Source organism: Corvus moneduloides, chromosome 8, assembly GCF_009650955.1.
Source record: "Corvus moneduloides isolate bCorMon1 chromosome 8, bCorMon1.pri, whole genome shotgun sequence".
Taxonomy (NCBI): Eukaryota; Metazoa; Chordata; class Aves; order Passeriformes; family Corvidae; genus Corvus; species Corvus moneduloides.
This window is the reverse complement of record NC_045483.1, coordinates 29,432,721-29,455,800: the sequence shown is the minus strand read 5'-3', so window position 1 is coordinate 29,455,800 and position 23,080 is coordinate 29,432,721. Positions and strand designations below refer to the sequence as shown.

The following is a 23,080-nucleotide window of genomic DNA, read 5'->3' as shown; positions in this document are numbered from 1 at the left end:
ACCTCCACATACTCTGCCTTACTCATTTCACATGAGAAAGGAAAAGTTTAACTCTGATTAAAGGAAATTGCGCAGACAGACGGTGAGTAAGCTTATGAGCAACTGTCCAAAGATTTCTTCCAACAAAAGAGAACTCAAAGGAGATAGTTTCCATCTGGTTTTATTAGCTGTAGTATTGTGTGTATGTGCTTAAAAACTTCAGAAATCTACACTGTGGAGTTGCTGATACTGTAAGAAGAATGCCAGTTAAAATGAAGCAGCTTTAACCCATTGCAGCACCCACACTGTGCCTATATAATAATTATGCACAAATATGACAAGATCTAAGTGCCGAGATAGCCACTTGGATGAGTGTGGATATGTAGTGCACTCATTCACATGCTTAAAGTTTAGCCCATTTTGCTTTCCTATTAAAGGCAACACAGTATTTTCTGCTATTACACTAATAACTAATTGTAAGGTACATCATATCTACAGTAAATAATCGAGTAATCAAATCCATGCATCAGATAGACAAGCCACTCCAGAAGAAATATTTTATCCACATCTTTAAGAATTATGAGCAGATTTATTCAAGTGAGAAAAAACACTGTGGAAAAATGAAGAATGTGCAGAATGAAGCATAGGCTACTGTGGCTTAGCTTTGTTTCAGCAAGTAAAAAATCCCCAAGCATTTTGATAAAATCCTAAGGAGGAACTATTGACACACTCTCCCCTGTGCACACCAATATCAGACAGATAAGCACAAGGATCACATTTGGAAAAAATAACTCTCATTGTCAGTCAAGAACAACAGAAATCTGAAAACCCAAACATTTTGGCAGCATATATACTCCTCCTCACCAGCCTTTATCAAGGCATCCCACAGTCACATGCAACCTTTCATATCTTCCTGTTTGGAAGTACTACTTAAAATTATAAGGAAAACAGGAAAAATACAGCAAACTACTTCAATGAAGAAGTCAAAAAGGAGTTTCAAGGCATTTCAACATACAGCATCAAAGTTTACACTGTCTTCTCTGTACTAAAGACAAAACAGCTCTTATTAATTTTTTATTAAAATTTTTTCTTAGCCTGCAGCACACAGATTTTCATTAACATAACTCATAAATAATGTTCTTTACACTATTATTGAAAAAAAAAAAAAAAAGACCAACCCCTCCTCCCCCCAATACCATGCTGCTTTGTAAAAATAATTTCTAAGTCATTACTCCTGACCATGTTCCTCTTTGTAGTTTAGTTGCTGCAGGACTACTTTTTCCAGTCCTTCCGTGCCTCTGTCCAACCACAAACTTTGTTGAATCATTTTGTGGATTGTGCATTTCTTTCTTAAAAGGCCTTTGGATTTCTCAACCAAATATTTATGCTTTCAACAATATCACAGGAAGTTGCAAGTCAGTTTTTTAATAATAGGATGCAGCATTTATCCACAAATAAAATCCTTAAGACCACTTCACAACATCTTCTGGGTTAACCCTCACTATTAAACATTACAAATGTTCATCATGCATATTTTAACATTTTCAGTTAAAGAATTGCTAAAACTCTTAAATTGTTTTTCTGCATGGATAACAGTAGCATAGACCAAAGAGAACCCATTTCTCGTCTCATTCCATGTGTGGCTGGCGGCAAGGAGACACTTTAAATGACAAAATAATTTTTTAAAATTGGTCAGTACAGTGGAAACTGCACATGAAGTTTAATTAGTTGATCACATGCATGAGCAATAGGTATATGTTTTGCCCTCTAGTCAGGTGCTGTTATAGAACTGAAATATCTTTCTTACCTTCTGAAAAAAGTCTTCCCCACTTTTCCCTTTGCCCTCTGCAGCAGCTGTAAAACAAAAGCAGGATCTGGTTACTAAATACACAGGAGAAAATTTGCAGGCTTACATATAGAAATCCTCAGTGAGTACACGCTACTGTAAAATAACAACTCTGGGTAATTTTTTCTCATGCAATAAACATTTATCAACAACTGAGTAATACGCAGACAAACCTTTTACAAGTCACTTTCCATGGCCGAAGTCTGAAGCATTTGTATTTGCGTACTGGAGCTCTAAAATACTGATACATATTTTAGTTACAAAATACACATGGTCTAAGTGGAACAATTTAGTCACACTGAGTACTTTGCCCTCCAATTCTACCAACAGCAGGATCAAAAGAAAGCTAGGAGGGCACAAGACTCGCTGTATCAAATACCACATTATGCAGGGATCTCAAGAGCAAGACCTGGATTATCTCCCACTTGTATTTAAACCCATAACTGTAAGTTTAGTTAATGCAAATTGCTGCACTTAAAATGATACAACTGTTTGCATATAGCTTATGTTGTAGTTCAGCTGTGTTGAACTAGCAACCAGTTCAAAACACAGTAGCTCAAACTGATTATGAAGAGGATAACTTCCTTTTTCCTGGAGAATGGGATGCCTTCAAAAAGAACTCCAGGTGCAGAAAAAAGTTTCCTGGATGGTACAGGATTACCGAAGCAACTGATACTGATGATTGTTCTGTATTTCTCATGTACAAAACAGACCCCTTGAACTAACCCCATTACTCTGGCTTCAAAGCTATGCTTCAACTACTTAGTTCTGCCCACTCCTCCAATTACATAAGCAATTCCCAACTCTTAAGAAACTGTTAACTCAGCTAATGCAATGTAATAGCAAATCCAAGTGAGCAGATACAGCCTGGAGGCACGAGATGACTTCTCCTAGCCCAGAGGAAGCACTGCCACTACATGTGAAACAGGCTTCTCAAAATCTCAATAACACCACTTAAATACCACAGAGAAAGAGTATACTAGCAAGTTTTATCTAGAACAGTTCAGAAGTTCATGATTCAGCTCCAGTGTCACCAGAGCAGAGGAAGAGAATGACGCCCATCAAGCGTTCATCTTGCTGCAGGGCAATTCCAGACTCCCCAGTTCCACAAGTCTGAGCAAACAAAGCCCTGCTTGCCTTCAAAACCCATAGGTGCCTGTACGAGAAGAGCACACTGGTGCATATTTCACCAGAACAAGGTTTTCTGGAAGCAGAGAAAACAGTTGGGGAAGATTTGTTTTCCAGATTTACAAGCTAATGATATGAGCAGAAAAAACACAACTTCCTTGAAGCAGCCCCTTGATAGGTGCACATTGCTTGACATGTTTTCCATTAACTCAGGAATAGCTACAAAATGCTTTTGGGAAGCGAGGAGTACCACCACTCTATTTCAAGTGGAACATGGGACCAACATGCTTTTAATCAGAGGGTACAGGAGATAAACTGGAGATGAGAAGGTGACAGATGTGTGGCTGAAGTTGCAGTTATGAGAATAAACAGATTTTGATCCAGCTGCAAATGCACGATTTCCAAACTGAATACAAGCAAGAGATGGCTTAAGATAATAGCAGTGATGCTCTGCAGGACATTAAAGTGGAATGCTGACAAAGTGGATTCCAAGCTTTTTACTGTAGGTTTATTTTTAATATGAATCATTCTGGTGACCTGATTTACAGCTTGGCCCCACCAACAACTGATGGCACAACAGATAGAATCCAACAAGTACGGACAAAGTGGGAAAGAAGAGGGAATGAAAACATCCCAAAATGGCTTCACAGGAAAAAAAAAAAAAAACCACAACAGGAGAGACAAGAGGAAAGTTGGAGCAAATGGCACTTCAGAAAAATCTTTAGTTAATAACTAGTAGGTTTAGTCATTATTGTTTCATCAAACTATAAAGACAGTTTTCATTAGAGCTTTTCAGCACATAAGATGCTTTATGATAACCCATTTGTCAGGTCTCATGATATCTATGAAAAGGCAGGGAAGACTGTATGGTGGTTTTTGGAAAGAGACTGAAGTTGAGGGTCTGTACCTCAAAACAGTTCTTCACATGAAGAGAGATAATGCAGTCTGTTGGTATTTTGTCACTTCGTGTCCAAGATACAGCATTATTAAATCCAGGAAGAGGTATGCCTCTGATCATATCTCATTTTTCTATATTAATCTAGTCATTACCATCTCCATTATGCATTGAATTAATAAAGAAAACATGCTCAGAATTGTGGCTTAAAGTATTGTGTTACACTTAGAATGATATATTTCGCTATAAAAGAAAAAAAATGCCTACAAACTTGAAGATAAACCACACAAATCAACGTATGCTTCCTTTTAGATCAGCTATTGCCTCCCTTTTCCCTCCTTTCTCTTATGATATAACTCTTGGTACCAATTACCTACTTACTTCTTCATTTTACTTCCTAAATTTCCTCTTGTTTTTATGAGGAGCAATTACAGTTAAGAGAATTTACATCTATCAGTAGTTTATGAATTTTGTGATGCTACCCACAATCACATCTGCATCTATGTTTAGTCCCAAACAAAGTACCTATATTTAAGAAAGCTTGCAAAATCTGTCTGAAATGTTTATGATTCATGTGAAATTACCTTAAAGCCATTCTGCTCTCCAAAGTAGGAAATACAGTCCTAGCACTTCTGAAAACAGCAGGAATAGCCAAAGCCAAGAGGAAATTTACCCATTTCTTTTATAACTGAAAGGCTAAACAGATTCTGCTAAAGCAAGACAAAACCAGCATCTTTTGTAGGGAAATGGGCAAGAGAAGCATTCCAGAATTAGGAAATTTATGCAGAAGCCATTAAAATGCAAACCATTTACAGTGTTCTCTACAAGCAGATGCAATTTAGAGAGTCATTGAGGTTTACCTCAAATCAGATAAACTGAGATAAAAGCAAACTTGAATTCGTGTTTAGGAAAAAAATCTCCTAGGTCATCACACCCCAAGATCAACTTTTTTAAACAAATCTTGAGAGTATTAACCCCGACTCTCAAAATAAACTTCAGCTTTGAAATATCATATTAAGAAGCTCACAAAATTTACATCTGACAGTGCACTCTGGCAAATTATTTTTGTAATCTTAATGATAATAATTAGAGTTTTAGTATAAAATCAGGATTTATTCAATAAGCAGTAATTTTTTCAACTTCCCAAACCCCCAAGACAACAAGCCTTTGTGGGAGGCTGAGGGGGCCAGCAGTGCTGTACCTGTGCTGCAGGGAAGGCACAACAGAACCCATCCCTACTAAATTTGAAATAAACTTTCAGATTTTAAAGGACAAAGTTTCACATTTTCTGAAATTAATGAATTCAAAATAGTACACCAGCAACAAACAACATAAGGGAGTGACATTATTGCCTGGCATGTGCCTTAGGAGACCACTCCACCCTTCTGCTGGTGGTCCCTGTCCCCAAAGCAGGTTTGAGAGAAACCACAAGCCAAACGCTAATTAATCCAGTTGTACCTGACCTCTGACTGACAAATTGATTCGTTTCTGCCAACTCAGGAAATACTGTTTTCTTAGAAAATAGCATTTACTTCATGGTATTAAATAATCACTTAACCAACCCTCACAAAAACTAGGATTACTTTTACACAAGATGGCTACATTGGTTTCAGAAACACAGATGAAACCTATGTAAATGTGCATAACAAGCATTTTATATTTTAAGCTATACTCTGTTTATTGTAATTTCTTCCATACCATGAAATATTTTATATTAGATTTTTTGCTTTTCAAGACATATTGGATTGCTGAGGTTTCATCCAATACAAATATAAAACAGTTGGAACAGGTGTTAACTGTTATGGTACCCATGAAGTGCACCATTTGTCTACTTAATCACCAAATCATAAAAAGGCCCAATTGTAATTTCTTCTAGGTTCGCGTGGAAAAAATGAATTCGAGCTTTCACTTCAAATGTTATTTTAATTATTAAAAAAGTTATTACAATACAGGTCATATTTTACAGGAACAGAACCCAAGATACACTGATTAAGTCAAGTCTTTAAATGAATTACCGTAACTTTGCTGATCTCACACATTAGTTTTGTGTCTTACCTTCCAAACTCTTGAAGCTGTTATCAAAAACTCAATGTACCATATGTTGATGACTTTGCCTTTACATTGAATAGTGCAAAAACTACTTCCTCTGTCTGCACTGAAAGACTACATTTTTAAGAGAACAAAAAAGCATATTCTGCTCTTCAGGTCAACTATGAGGAAACAAAATCATTCCTTGCATCAAAGTAATATTTAACATGACAGATAACTAGATATTATTTTCATAGTATCAAGTCAAATCAACTTAAGAGGGTTTCAAGAAACTGTAGAATAATATATCTGAAGGTAAGTGCTCAATTATCCTTCACTTTCCTATCCACTGAATGAGAAAAATTTCATAACACTAATGTCAAGAATGTCCTCATGTTATTTTGGTTTGGTTTTTTCTGAAACTGCCACGGAAACATGCTAGTGTACATAACAGTGTTGATTTTTATTTACTGCTAACTTTTTAAATGAAATGGACAGTTATTTATTGAAAGCCTGAGCTGTTTCTCCAAAGTTACCAAGCTGCTGTTATACACAAAGAAACCCAACCAAAACCTTCTTTCATTGAACCAGAAACCACCTGACAAAATGATTGTGTTTTCCTGTGCACCAAGTCAGACACTAACCCACACATGCTCTAAAAGCTTGCTTATATCAAGCCAAGATAAAGAATTCCACCCCTATGACCACAAAGTTAAGCCAAATTGCTGAAAATATGCCTTTAGGAATAAAAAGATAGAGCGTACATTGTTAAAGAAAAAAGTCTGACCTTAAATTGAATTTGCTGAAATCCAAACGAAACAATTTTCCATTTTTCTTGTAATTGCAAAGCCAGTCTTACTTAAAGTTTTCAGCTTAGGAACTAAAAAGTCAGAGACAACTCAGCTAAAATATACAGCCTGGCAAGAGAAGTAACAAGGCTTAAACAAGCAAGAAATGTGCATGAAAAATTCAAATATTTGAGTCTGTTAACTGGCTTTTCAGTAATGTAACATACTCTTTTTACTTTGTTATTAACTATAATAAACTTCATCAAATAACCTGCTACACATAGCAATCTCACTATTTTGGAGCCTTATGTGGCTTCATGGAGTTTTCCAGAGTTGATGAATGAAAATCAGACATTCAAATTTTCTTAAACTTCTATACAGAGCAATCTTCAGATTTTGAGGATGCTCACTATAGACAGATCAGAGTCAGCTGGAGGTACCAGTAAAGGGGACTGAGCAAAGGGACCTAAAAAGCTCCAAAGTTCTTGGGACATTACTGGAACATTTAACAAACAAGAAAAAGCAAACTATACCTGCCTGTACAGCATGCTGACAAATAGTAATGACAAAGTCAGGGCCTGCATGGTAACTGGAATATTACAGAAACTATCCAGTATCTACATATTTCGTGACAAAGGGACTCTTGGACTGAGGGTGAAAGTGTCAACTTTTATTAACAAGTCAGGTAAAAAATTTTAAAAGTCCAAACAAAAACATCCATGATACAAACTTAAAATGTTTATAAGGGAGCACTCCCCCTCTGTTAGAGCAGCCAAAGAAGAACTGGAAGAATTTCAGCACGCTCAGTAAATGACAATAAATAGCCTGTCAGGTATCTGGACAGTTTTGGGTGGGTTCCACTGTATCTCCTCCTGCTATCAGGAACTCAGTACACAACTGCTGAGCTATCCACAGAGAGTGGAGCTAGTGGAGCAGACGTGCTCCAATGTCTGACAGACCAAAGCAGTGCTGGGAACGAAGCAGGCTGAGGCTAGGATGCTTTTCCCTGCTGCTGAAATACAGTATCAGTGAGCCCCCTTGGCCAGCCAGGGTCCATGGCATCTTTCTGGACCCTTTGCCAGCTGGAGGAGGCTCTTTGGATCAAGGTCTGTGTCATCAGAATGTAATTGTAAACACAGACAGGTAACACGTCCATAATCTTCATTCTCCCCTTAATATTAGGCATATTCACTTATGAGTATATTAACTTTTCAGCTCCCCTGAATACTAAATTAAGATTAAATCATTGATACTAAAATTAGGATTGTTGGCAGATAACTAAAACCAATTTTACAACCAACACTCATGAAGCTCCACCCATCCATCATTTGTGATGATTAAAGACAACAGCAACACAGAGAAAAAGAGAAAGCTTAAAATAAACTACACTTGCTTCCATTAGCTCTGCATACAGAATGCAAAAAAAAACCCCAACACGTGCTCTGAGGGCCAAAAAGACATTGATTTTGAACAAATATTCCTAGAGATCTGCTTGTAGTATTCATAGGGACTTGACAGATTTGGTGACTAAATGCTAAGGGGAAAAACAAATAGAAAACAAACAAAAAAAAAACCTAGGCTATAGAGAAGGCAATTCACCTTGTTCATTCCACCATCAATATTTTTAGAGTTGTGTAACTATAAAACTCTAAACCCAATAATTTAATACATAACAACTGTAAATTTTAGATATCTGACAGATTTTTCTAATTTCACAAAACAAATTTATCCCTAGGGAGAAAGCTGTCTGCCAAGACTCCGCATAGAAATAAGTCTGCTTGTTTATTTATTTTTAGAGACAAGTCACAGCTTGAAGGCAGGCTGTGAAGCTGGGGTTGCTTTGGGAGCCCCTTTTTCCTTGGTGGAAATCTCTCCTTTCAAAGGCACACATGGGTGCAGCTCACCCCCACAGGCACAGAACGCTTCCTGATGTGATGAGGATGCACGAGATTGAGGATTTTAATGAAGATAATGAAGTGACTGCTTTGCTTCCTGCCAGTCACTCCAGAACAAAGCCAGGAAAACTGAGTAGCTGTCAGCACTGTATTACCTGATTAAAACTACTCTATTAGCTGATGCACTCAAGGACTTCTGCTGCTTCCTACAGAAGATATGCCAGCTGATGAATCCAAACAAATTTTCAAAGCCCTTCTGAAGTCTCGATTTCCATGACTGACAGAGACTAAATCAATGACCCTGCTTCTGGGATTAGCAGAGGGCTTCTTGGAAATTGCTTAACTAATAAAATTCAACTTAAGTCAACAAGTAAAACAAAACCAAACAAAGCACAACTTCACTTAGGATTTCCTGAAAGCGTAAGGAGTCTCAAACGAACACAAGTTTTCCATTTCAAGTTTGTAACCCCTTTGATGGTACTGTGAAAGGAGAATATCCATCCAAACAGTGTACCCAGCTGCCAGATTGTAGGAAAGGCGATGAGAATTCCAAGAAAGACAGACTTGTTAAACATTTTTCACCAAATAATTCCACTATTATCACCAGATTTTTAATTACAAGCAACATTTTTCTTCCATTTTAATCAATGGAAGATAGCTTTTTGACACCTAAATAACAGCTGAGTTGAACACCCTATTTCTAGGTCCTCTTAAGACAGAAAATTTCCATCTGTGCTACTGATAATCACTTTTTTACAAGTGAGCCTATCAAACAGTCAATTATGAGACAGTTTTGCTAAGATCCATTAGCATAAGTGAAACCTGATTAAAACCTTAACATTAAGTACATTAAACCCCTGTAGCTCACCCCAGTATCTTTCCCAGTTTTGAGAAAAACATCTGTGAAAATATACTGGAGACAGTAGTAAAAAGGGAAGAGAACAATTCTATGACTGTCATGTTCATAAAGCATTTTAGCTACCTACATAAAAAAGAATAAAATATCTGTGACCTCAGTCTTCCTTCACTCTTTGCCAAGCAGCTCCCCCTTGAGAGATGCAAAGTGGAATCAGTCACATCCAAAAAGTGTCAGCTATACTGAGATGTGTAAAGGAAAGGTGATGTGGTTGAGCTTCTATTATTTCAATCAAGGAGTTAGTTAATTGCCTTCCCTTCCTTCAAATAGGCCTTTCAGTATTTCAGTTTTCCAGGAAATTTGGAACCCTGTAGCTGAAATGATTGGCTGGCCAGGAACAATTTTCACATTGTATTAATTTGTTCCAAATCCTTTGTAGTCAAAAGCTGACAGCAGCAGTGTGCAGCCAGCCGTGCAGGCTGAGAGAGCACTCTCCCACTTTAACAGTTTAGATGTTATCAATTCCCTTGACCAGTTATCCAAAGAGAGGTAGTTTTGGAGGAGACAGCTGGAGATGGGCAGCTCTAGTAGCTCCAGGAAAACCTCCCCAACACACCATACTGCTGTTATCATTCTAAGCACAGCAATAAAAAATATGAATATTTATGCCAGCAACTCACTTTTTTCCACTGCTCTAGGCTTCCCCTCTGACACAAGGGAAGAGACCGAAGCAGTGTGGTAGGGTGAAGCCAGTCCAGCCCTTCCTTCACCCTGCCTGCCTCAGCTGACTCCCCCATTATTATTAGTGCATGAGGTGCCATGCACATAAGCTGCACTAAATATGGAGGTTGTGGTTCCCTAGGAAGGTATTTAGTAGGAAAAATATGGAAGACAAAGACCCAGGATGTAGCACTTCGCCCCTTGCCTTCAGTGTGGCCACTTCAAACACTCCAGAAGGAACAGGACAGCTGAGTGAGCTGCCCCTGTACTGTCACACATCTGGAAATGGGCCAAAGCATTCATGGAAGGGTCGGAGAAGTAAGAGATGTAAAGCCTGGCATTTTTTCTTAAAAGCTCTGCAGTGGGACTGCCTTGAGTCACTGGATGTGACAGCTCAAAAAAAAAAAAAAAAAAAAAAAGCCTTCGAGTGCCTCAGGAGGCAGAACCTCCCTTGCTGCCAGTGCCTGACAGCTCCAACTCAGCCCCCAAGCCAGAGTATCCATTTAACAGAACTCCCTGTTTACAGGGGGAAAGAAAATCATAATATCAGAAGTGCCCCAGGGGCTGACAGAGGATACCTGCCAAATACAAAAGCTCTGCTCTAAGCAGATTGATTGCTGGGGATATTCTTTCTATTTGTTTAGCATTCAACTTTCCCTCAATGCACAACCACTTGTCAGGTATGAGTACAGATACGGCATGATTCATTGCATGGGAGGGGAGAACGTAGCAAGGCTGTAAAAAAATTAGAAACAAAAACCCTACAGATTTGGATAAAAATGTACACAATCTTTTTCTGATGGTCCTGCTTGTTATGAGTCATTCACAGATGTGGAGTTACAGGAGAGAAGCCAAGATTAAGTCAAAGACAAAGCTTTATACAGGAAACCAGTTTAAGTCTGTTGCAGTGCAGGTTACACACTGAGCTACAAGGCCTTTTCCAACAGCAAGGAGACGCTGACTGTATCTGGACCCATTATGCTGAACAAGATTCTGGAATACATCTGACAGGGACAAAAAAACCCCATTATTTGGAATTACAAAATCTCCTGCTTTTCTAAAATTTGACCAACCCCACACTCTTCAGCTTCATGGATGCAGTTGGAATATTTTGAGAACAAAACAGAGTTTCCTTTTTCTGTCCAAAACCCACTCTCTCTTCATTTCTGTCTCTATCAGAAGAAAAAAACCCAAAAGCCTCGGAATTTTTAAAGGACACATATTGTGAACCCTTTTCTAGGCATCTGTGCTCCTGTTTCTGCACGTCCACACAGCTGGTAACACTTGCCAATCCACACGTCCAGGCTGCTTGGCATCTCCTTTGCCCTTAACCTGAGAATTTCAAATTTCTGCCTTTTTCTATTTTGTATTCATCAGTTTTAAAATCTATTGATCGCCTTAGATGTAAATTCTTCCCCAGATAAAAATCCAATTCAGGCTTCTCAGTATATTTTAGTTTCAGGTTGTGAGGCATGTGACAATAGAGGAATTCTAGCAGAGGGCTGCTCAGTTTAGAACAGCCAATTTCCAGTTCAGGGTACAACTGAGAGTCACTGCTGTACACTAAATTTATAATATGTTAGACTACTGACAATACTACTGAAGCAGCAACCACTTGACATCAGCTGTTGCCTTGAGTATTTGTAAAAAGTAAATAGGGTCCTTTTTGTATCTTTTACTTCCCCTAAATGAAAAAAACACAAGTTTAAATTTACATCCAGAAAAATGTAAACCCACTTAAAGACTTCATGAGAAGGATAACTGAGCTATAAACCAGCTTTAAGTAGCAAAGGACAAAAAGCTTAAAAAGCCAAGAAGAAAAGCATAAGATAAACAGATTTAAGTAAGTACAGGCATAAACACTGGGGCAAGGCACTGATGCATTCAGCTAATTTTAAAAAATGAAGACAAAGGTAAAAACCACACTTAAACATATAACCCCATTTGCAGGAATACACTGTATGTCTCAATTAATAGCTTTAAATACAAGAAAAAATGGTGCCAATTTATTCTTAGACACCATCATAACCTAGATAACATTTGAAGAATGCAAGCTCATTTGCTTGACTCAAGAACCAAAACAATTTATTCAAGTAACATCACTGAGGAAGTTGCAAAGCAGATGTGTAAAGAGAGAGTGGGATGGATCCCCCCAGAGGGTGGAAGCAGAGGAAATAAACTCGCCCATGCATCCAGTTTAGAGCTGTGCACCACCACAACACAGTGTGCACCAACTTGTCACCCATTTTTCCATGTACTTGCTAGGCAAGAAATCCAAATTATGTATCAGCACAAAAATACAGTGATATAAGTTACTTTGCCAAACTCAAGTTTACTCACAATACCAAGATCTTTCTGCTTTTAAGAAACTAAGGAAATGAAATAATTGTTTAGGTAAGAAGATCAAAGCACAACAGAAGTCTAGACCCTTCTGGTAAAGGTGAACAAGTTTTATTTTCACAGCTGGTTTTATGTGCACATTTTCATCAGCTACATGAACTTTTCTTATGAACAGTTCCCATGTTAAAAAACACAACTTCTGTATACAGCTGCCAAATTATTCTGTTTATGTGCATGCATGTAAATAAAAAGATGCACATTCCCAGTGAATGAAGAATGTCAAGCTGTAGAATTAGGATTTCTAGACACAGTTTACAGTAAAATAAAAGGACTGGTTTACATTACAGTGGTAAAACTTAGCCAGAAGCCTGGCATCCATACCAGCTCCAATCACACCACATTAGGAGATGTGGACTGCATAAGGTGTTAAGAATAATCTATTATCTTTTAATTTAGAATTGTGGACTTTTAGCAAAAAAAGAGGACAGCTAGCTTAAGACAAGCAAAAGCATTCTGATTTTAGGGTGTTAAACAAAAATAAATTAAACCAATTATGTTAGTTTTAATCTCCCAAGTTAAACTACTCCACCTGGGAAATCCTACCTGCTTCTTCACTGAGGCAGCACTACAGATATAAACAGCTCTGGACTCAGACTCAGCAGATGTACATATCCAGAAAAACAGTGCTCTAAGCTGGCACCAGGACAAAGCCTCTTCTGGACAAAAAGATACAACTCCACAGGAAATTCTGCACTTCCACTAGTAGCACTTCTTTTTATTTCCAATGAGTTTTTCAAAGTAAATCATCTTCTATGAGAAGTTCGCTGAATGTAGCAAATCCTTGCAAAATGCATGTGAACAATAATTACATTCTTTTACCATCTATTTCTCGTTAATTTTTCATCAGTAACTACAGAAAACCTACAACAATTTTCTCTACAGTGGAAGAGGAGCTGAACAGGAGGATAAATCATGTTGATACTGTGTTTAGTTTGCTATACACTATTTCAGAAAACCTGAGTATTCTTGCCAAACCAAGGGTAAGATGGCATATACAAGTGGAATTTCAAGTTACACAAGCAAGCAGCAAAGTCACTGTTTCACTGAGAAGTGCTTTACACTCCAAAAAATGCATGATGGCACAGGTATTATGAAATTGAGCTCATGCTGTGCGTGACAGAAGCAAAAGAGAGAGACCACAAGTTATTCACCTAAAGGTTTAAAAAAAACCAAACAACCAAAATCTTATCCAGCAGAACATACAGCAATATTTATTCAAATACCTCAATGCCATGAGATTTGTCCCTCAAAGATCCCAAAGCTCTTTCTGAAATTGAACACAGGCATGCTGGAAGCACACATCACTGAAGGCTACACGTGGATGAGAAGTTTTAACTGCCTCTTGACCTTCAAGCACTGATCTAGGTTGTTAGCCCTCTTCACATGGGGACTGCTCCTAAATTTGGCTGATCTCAAGAAAACAAAATTAGTCAAGGATGCAAATTTTGCAGTACTTAAATAAAAATAAATGAACATCTTAGAGGAATAAAGATTATTACCAATTTTATGGCTCAGCCATCAAACCCTGTAGGTATTTTTGGGCCATGCTTTCATATACATTAACATGCTCAAGTTAATTTTTCTTGGTTTTCAAACTACATCTTCTGGCTGCATGGGAGACACACAGCTCCCCCCAGCCCAAGTCAATAAACAGATAGTTTTTACAAAGCCAGCTGCATTAACCACTGGACTCCTCGTGATTTCCACCTCCTAGAGGTGAGGTCCTGCCACAAGGTAGCTGAAATGCTCCCAGGGGACTGCAAAGTCCTGGCAACACCTTTGAACTGCTACACTTGCAAGGCAAGAGAAACCCTCATTTGCGCTTTTCAGCAGCCAGGAAGCAGCCCTGCAGAGGGGTGAAACCCCCAGTAGTCGCCTGGACTGCTCAAACCCATCCGAAACCTGCTGTGGGCATCAGACTAACTCTAAATAAACATCACTTAGGAGTGTGTGTACCAAGACTTGAAAGCCAGCCTTTGTGGGCTGCTGAACCTTTTATTCAAACCTTATGAAACCGAGCGAGGCGTTTGAGGACCAGGCAGGAAGTGGAGAGCTGAAGTTATGTTGCCTACACAAACAGGCCCAAAATATGTTACTCAAATCCTGAGATTCCTTTCTTTTCAAGCACAAGCAAATCACTGACTACACTGTACGATCTCAAAGACTTGCATCTGGCCCCCTGCTATCTAATTTGTATTTTTATGGACTCAAAACTATTTCTACAACTGCTGTTTACAAGAAATATATAAGTCAGGAAAACTCTACAAAGCTGCATTTACACAACCTTGTGATACAGTGCAGGAAATGCTTAAGCTAAATTAATGACCACAAGTAAACAAGAAAGCATTGTTTTGTGGTTAGACAACTGGAATTCTGAGTTACACAACTCAAACTTATCTAGAAACCTTGACTATTTCTGAAATTAAATTCCCCTTTTTTATGTTCAAGACTCAGGAAAGTCCTGCTTAGAAGAGCTGATACTATACAAACCCCTTTAAGTTCATGCAAAATAAACTGGAAAGAAACTTGTAAACTTAAGGGATATAAAATGTCAAGTGTGGGGACGTGAAAATTTAAAACAAAGAATGTGCAATTTCTGCCAAAATCTAGAAAAACAAACAATAACAAGTAAGGAATTAATATTAGGCCCACTTCTGCCTCCAGTTCCTGCATGGGGGCTTTAGCTCAAGAAATATCATATTTTTGCAAACAGAAAGAGGCTTAAGTAGCAAGATGTTAGAACAGATGATTTAATGCAATGCTGTTTTCAGGACTTTCTTACCATTTTTGCTCAGTGTTACTCAATTTGGATCTTTTCCGTAAAAGTTTGTCAGTGTTTTTTCTCTGTATTATGTCAAGTATCAACTCTTTTTCCAGTAACAAATACACAAACAATTCTTTATCACCAAACACAGAATGACATTACCACCTGTTCATAAAAGCCACTATGGGCTGAGCATTGTGTAACATCTCCCAACATGTTGCACTTGCAAAATATCCCAGTTTTTATAAATATTGCCCATGTGTCTCATGCTTACATAAAGCTTTTGCCAAAACACTCACTTTCCAAGTGACACGGAAATCTTAGTAATCTGGAAGGAATGTCAGTGAACCAAAGAGAAAAATCAAGTCTACGTTCAAACCTTGCTATTTGCCCTATTACCTGGCAGTTGGTGATCTTAGAAGCAATCATAATTAACTGATGTAATTAATACATACATCCAGATCTGTTGAGGCTGAGCTGACATAGGACACTTAGCAATTTTATAGTATCTTTTATAATCAAGGAGCATAATGCCACTCTCTGGACTCAATAGTGAATAAAACCAAAATCACAGCCAGTTTTTGGACAACAAAAATCTTAAAGTGTCATCTGATAATTAGATAAAGATTAGATTGTTATGGCAGCATAAATTAGACTGGAAACCACAGGAAAGCAAGCTTTTACTAAACCAGTACAGAACTATTGATGAGGTTCTTTTTAAAACAGGCCAAGAAATAAGTGCCATAAAGCATCAACTTAAGTATCAAGGAAGCCTGGCAAAAGGAAAAATATTATCCAAAAGTCTTTAAAATCAGCCCAGACAAGAGCCATACACAGGGAACACTAGCAAGAGATTGCTCTTGAGAATAATTCTAGCTAGGAATGATAAAGACAGCCAATACAGGAAAAAGGGCTCTTTTATTTATTTATGGAGCCATGTTTGCTCCTGAGAAGTCCCTGTGTGTGATTCATATGATATAAAAAACAAGCAGGCACATACATAAGGTACTTCCAATTCAGTTACACAAACAGGGTATTTTTAATTTGCAGGAACCACATCTGTATGCTGGTATGTGGGAAAACAAGAACGCCGTGCAAAGGCCTGATTTCTCAACTCAAACAACAGTTTTGTTTCAAACGGGCAAGGGGGCCTTGAACAGCAAACCTTCCTAAGGAAATACAGTCCACTTGAGAGCAGGGGGAAGTAGCTCAAAGTCAGCATTCCCAGACATAAATAAGCATGTACTGGGGTCAGCTTGCTGTGAAAGAAATGAGCTACCCATCAATAAAAAGTGAGTGACTACATGTGTGTTTGCAACAGCCATCAGTAGTTTCTTCAACCAAAACCAATGTGTTTTATGTTCAACAGCATTAACAATAAACCAAGCCCTAAGCACTCAGTTTTGCTGAAGAGTAAAAATATAATGGCACTGTTGCCACTTGACAGCCAAGGGGATCTTAGCTTTGTTTTTCAGTGAGAAACAATCACCACCACCACCCTGGAGCACAGATTGGTCAATACCCCTTATGTGCCCACATTTGGCTACTGTTTCCAGTGAACACCAGCTAGTAGTTCATTTTAAAAACAAAAATAAAACATGCAACAAAGCCTTGTTCTAGTCATAAGCAGATCCAGTTAAGAAATATTGAAAAAAATTGCTTTAGGTTTTCATTCTCTATCAAAATGTGTAGTAGATGATGAACAATGAATAGCAGGAGCAAAACCCCCCCAGTAAGAAACACACAGTTTATGTAAGAGGTGAACAGGCTGTAACTCAGCCTCTCTCTCTGATGACTATTTCAAGCCATGTAATTTTTCAACACCAAATTGCAATGCATACAGGAAAGTATCACAATCACAGAAAAACCTGTCATTTTCCAAGTCCTCTGTTACTTCCTCTAAGCTTTATCAGGCCCTCAGGAAAGAAGTCTTTCACATATTGGGTGAGATTTAGAGTTCTTGGAAGTTCCACAAGTTAACTTACAAGTTAAAAAAAAATAAAAATAGGTAATAGTAAATATATAATATATAATAAAACCAACATAACGCCTAATGCTTTTAATTTAACAAAAAACTCCCTCCACAGAACAACCTCTTAAACTGTGCTGTTCTCAATATATTGAGCCTCTGACCTTCATTTCAGCTTTTTTAATCACACAGAGCAACTCAGGATGGAAAAAGCCAGGTCAGTATTCCCACAGGTTTGCAAGAACTATGCAAAGCCTGGAATAATGCTGAATAAGCCACAAAGCCATCCAGGAGAAAAATAAAAACAAAACAAAGCAGCAGTGTACCACAAGCTGAAAACTGAAAATTTAAGGCTATTATTTCACTTAAAATTGCCAACCCAACAATTATTTTCCTGAGAAAGGAAGGAGAGGATAGATCACGGAGCCCTTGAATATGAAAATGCCTGCTACTGAAGAACAAAAAAGTTAAAAAAGCTATGACAGCCTTTGCTCTTCGCCATCCAGAAAGCTCTGCTTTGAGAAAAAAAAAAAAAATTGTCCACAAAAGATTCCTAACATTCTTCTTCCATTACAATTATATAGATTTCAAGATGTTCCACAATGTGAACCAAAGCTTTGTGCAGAAAGCAGCCAACAGAAAGAAATACGTTCTTCCTGCAGTTAAAATGGATTAGCTTTAAAACCAAGGAGAAAGGGAAAAAACTGAGGACTTGCTGCTCTAGTTCCCCTGCTGAATGTTTGGAAAGTTCATGTTTCAGGAGTCTTTAAGCAGAGTAAACAGCAGGAGACTGCACTGGAAGAGGAAGAAGGTTGAACACTAAGTTACACAGGTAGAGTCAGAGATCTTGAATCATAAATGTGTTGAGAAAGGGTAAGAACAAGTCCCCATACAGGGAAATGAAGCTGTGCTCAGCCCTGCTGTCACACAGTACATGCAAACACCACCAGGGAAAATGGGCATTTCCAGTTCAGAAAAACCCTCCCTACAGTGGAAGCATCCACTCAGAATAAACTACACAGTGCCTCCTGCAGAAAAATGGCAAACACAGCCCTACCCACACATGATAGGTATTAAGCAAAGCCTCCTACTATTGACTTTATTTAACTGGGTCTTCCTAGAGTTGCAATTAATCCCTAGGAATTTTCCAAGTCCCTAAGTTTGCAGAGACTGTGGGTGATTTTTATATCAAGTCTGCCTTTACAGTTGAAAGAAGTCGATATACTCAGAGAAATGCAAGCCCAATATTCAGAACACCATCTCCTGATATTGAAATCCAGATATTCTAAAACCAGTAAAATTATAAACACATGCACCTTATTTACTCTAAAGACAATATATACCATCAATAGCACTTAATCTTGAGCTCAAAAATAATACAGGAGTGTAACTATCAACTGCATATAGTTTATTGCTTATATGCAATAGCACAGGGATAACCCATCAGATGTGGCTCCAATCTTCACAATTCATGCTGTTCTTCAGATAAACATGACAGTACTGTGCTTTCTACTGTGCCAACAATGACTTTATCACTTAATTTATGCTTCTTCCTTCCTGCTGTTTTTTTTTTTTTTTTTACCAGTGCTATTTCAACAATTTGAGCTGTCCCTTTAAAACACAATTTGGCTATTGTTTGCTTTTTTTGGCACATTACTAAAAATAATGAGGCAGTGCATACAATTAGGACTAATTAATTTGTATGGAGACCAGTAGATTGTTTTGTAAGGACAAGCATGTAGGTTTATAAATTACTCTTGTGGAGTAAAGTTCATTGTAACAGCCAGAAGTTACAAAGAAGCTCACAAGACTCTGAAAGTCTCTGCCTATCTCAACCACGTATAATTTTAAAAAAATCCCAAACCATAAAGAATTAACAGAGGTGAAAGTCTGGATGGTATACTCCATTTCTGGAGTTCATAAGCCATTATTATTAAGACTGCCAAAAAAAGCAATGTTTCCTGTTTGCATTTTTTTCTTCTGTTTTGATTTTGGTTGAATTTGGGTATTCTGTTACAGGTCAACTGGATTTCACCATAAAATGCTTTTCAGCTCTTTAAGTTGTTACCCTGAAATCATGAGACTGCTCGGCTACCACAAACCCACAACCTTGGCAAAACCAATGTGCAGAAAGTCGTACAAATCCTTTCTGTAAGTTGATGAAAAATAATCACCAAATTTAAGGTGTCAGAAGAAAAACTTTGTTTTAGAAAAGAAAAGCAAATTTAGTGCCATTGCCTAAGCTGTCACAGTGAAATGTTAGCCAGCTCTCACTGTGCCTACATGAGCCCACCTGACCACAGATCAGAGAGGGTTCTCCAGAAAAGGAAATTATTCTGAAGAAATATTGCTGAAGGAATAGCACCAGGGAGCTGAGCTAGCTCAAGCACCTGTCCCCCAAGGTGTTCAGTGCCCTTCAATCTCTATATTGCAGCAATTAACCAGTTCCTGCCAGAAACATCCCAAACTAGTGTGTACTTGAGCAAAAGGAGCTGACCTGGGATCCACCTGCAGCAGTAACCACCACTTACAGAAGAACAAACAAGTGTCATTACAGCACATTAAAAAAATTGAATTCAAAGTTATTTAACTTACCAGAAAAGGTGTCTTCCTCCTAAACAGCATCTTCACCTCTACTTCTGTCCTCAATAATGTTCAGACACTATCTGTCTAAATTCAATAAGGTTTAACTCATAGACTACCTCAAAATAAAAATTGACTTTGTATTTCTGAACTAAAAGAAATACAGCCCAAGAGCAGAATGTTTGAGAAGACTACATCACTTGGGAATCACAAGAGACCACAAAGATAATTTTATTTTATAATTAGAACAGAGAACCATGTTTTCACTTGTGCTGATGTTAAACTCTTTTGCAGGACATAAAATTACTTAGACATTGTTAAGAGCACATTCCTACTCCTTTGATTATTAAAATGATATGGAAGATGGGTTAAATTACAACAAAATGCAAAATACTAAGGACTTTCATGTGTTTCAGAATGAGAAGCTTCATCTAGAAGTTTACCATTACCTTCACATCACCAGGTAAAATTGATCTACTTTAAAAATACGTGTATTCCCCCAAATATTTTTTAATCATTTGCTAGACATTAAGATGATGAGTAGAACAGCACAACACCAGTCCCTTACAAAGTGATACTCAGCTGTATGCAAAACTACACTCCTAAAGTCTCCACTGTCATCCAGAAGACTGCAAAAATTATTTTGTGGCTGTGGCTCTTCTCTTTAGATTAGAACAATGCAAATCCAGGCTGACTGACACCTGATCAGCAGCTCTACACCAGAGTCCTCCAGTTCACATCTTTAACGTGGAAGTCAGCATGCACTGAGCCATCTGACTTTGATTTATTGCAGCAAACAAAATGCACCCAAATATCAAATATCCCAACCATCTTGCCACTGCCTCCATGCCAGTGAGGCAGGCCTGATGAACCAGAGTAGCTGTTTTGAGACACACATCACACGGAAAGAACCCCAGCCGAGGTGGGTACACAGCAAAGCATCTACGCCAAAGCCTACACTCAAATGTGATGCTCACCAATGATCTATGCTATCTGAAAGGGCAGCTTAGGAGAGGATGGAACACAGCTGAGTGTTCATCCAGCCCCTGCAGCTTCCCAGCTCTCCCTGCCTGCCCTTGGCCTGCTCTCACTCACATGAAGCAGAGCAGCCCCAAGTCTGGGTACCAGCTGCAGAAACGCCGAATGTGCTCCAAGGGATCTCGATCCATCACGCTGCTGGGAGGCAGCAGAACAGAGCTGGTGAGTAGTTTCTCCTCCTCTCCGCCCATAAAACAGTACAAACAGAAAGAGAGTGGAAGAGAGGCTGAACAGAAGCACTGAGCAGCTCCTCTCCAGACAGCGTGCCTGGCTGCCGTGCGATGTATGGGGAGATCCTTCCTGTGCACATCCAAAGCTACTGGACTTTAATAATCCTCTTAGTCACGTCTCCGTTTGCCTCTTGGGTCCCGAGATTTCCCACTTTGCAAGTATTTCCTATCTGTCTGAAAAACTTGGCTTGGACACCCTGCACTAACCCTCTGGTCTGGCTAACCTGCACGAGCAGTTGTGTAAATCTTTCCTTTAACTCAGCCACTCGCTGCTCCCATGCCTCACTCAGCCCTGGAGTGGCCAGACCCAAGCCACTGCTTCACTTGGAGGATGAACATTCCTTTAACTCACGCAATGCAGAAAGCAGGAGCAGGGAAGAGAGACACCAAAAGCAGCCTCAGGCAGCACAGAACTGTAGCACGAAGCTGACAGCATTTAATTCTTTAGCACGTTATTAAAACCAGTCTCAAACTCTCTGCTGGCTATTCAAGCCTGGAGGGAAGGCAGTGCCAACAGAAGCTCTGCAGTGATACAGGAGAGACACCCAATGAAAAGATTCCTGCAAATATGCAACTGATATCCTCTAAGGAAAAAAGTGTATTAACATTTTATGTTTTAATTGGTTGGTATTACACTCTCAAAACAACACTAACCCTCAGCTCTCTACATAAACACAAAAAACGTACTTCCAACTACATACAAACCAATTAAAAAAAACTTCAGTCAGATACAGTTTATCTGTTGTCTGAGTTTGCATCTTTCAAGTGGTAAATACCTAAAACTATACTTAAAATCCAGCAGAATAATATTCTAGCACTCACTCCCTTCAAACATTTACAAGAACACAGAATATAAAGTTTTATAAATGATTAAATATATACAAAACTTTACAATAAGCCAACCCTACTCTTTTTTTTCCACAGCTTAAACGATTCCTCATGTCTCAAACACTGGAATGACTTTCTTATTTCTGCCAAGTCTCTGAACAATCTAAAGATGTCACTGAAGACCACTTAAAGTAAAAAACCTGAGTGCTGCTAAGCAACCCAGAAAACATCATTACATGTTCAATTGTTTAGTGCATTGAAAAATTTCACACATATTGAGAATCCATGTATTCTGCACTCTAATGATGGTAATGTCTTCCACACAGAGGAAGAAAAGAAAATTCTGCAGAATAAGTTCGTATTTCAGAAAGGAATTGCTTATAAAGAACTAAAGATTTGATCAAATTTACTCACTGTTTCTGCACATGGAACAGATTAGAAACAGATTCTCTCTTATCCACTATTTTATACACACTCCGGAAGTAAATTTACTAAAGAGAAACAGCACTTGTGTTTGTTTAACTAAAAAATTAAAGACATAGCAGGATTCTTTTCCACTATATAAAACAGTATCTTAAAAATGTATTCCACATCCAGACTCTTTAAATCAATGCTATTTTAACTGCTTCAGCTGCATATAAACAAAGGCCATCTAATGTAATTTAATATTTCACCACTCTATAGCACTTCTCACCCATGGATGTGCTTTACACGTCCAGGAAAAGGGAGACCAAGTCTCATATTCCTTCGATGAAACAAAGGACTTCCATATCACAGCAAGGGTGACATGCAAATGTATCCTTCATTTCAACTACACATAAATACATATGTATATTTTTCCATTTAAATCTAAGTATTACACACACAGAGATATGGTTTTAAACACAGGTAATTTTAACCTCTTTCTGTTCGGCACATGGCTCATCTTTCACTCATCATGGCTCTGTACCACAGTGTTGTGTTCTGTACAAGAACTCTCTTACAACAAAGCTCTTGGTTTAATTACCCTGCATCCCACTTTATAGACCCTCAAGGAACACAAACCTCACCGTAAAGGTCATGGGGAATATCTTCAGAAGACAGCAATCTAACTAAATGTAAGAATGTTTCACTGCATCACTTATAATTGACTT

General features: G+C 38.3%; 1 protein-coding gene across 1 annotated transcript in view; it reads right to left on the bottom strand.

The window, feature by feature from the left end:
* Nucleotides 1-23,080, bottom strand: part of BICC1 (BicC family RNA binding protein 1) — a 92,963-nt gene that overhangs the window by 57,606 nt on the left and 12,277 nt on the right. The window contains exon 2 of the mRNA XM_032116350.1: nucleotides 1,787-1,833. Coding sequence (XP_031972241.1) covers nucleotides 1,787-1,833 — 47 coding nt within the window. The remainder of the gene's footprint in view (nucleotides 1-1,786; nucleotides 1,834-23,080) is intronic.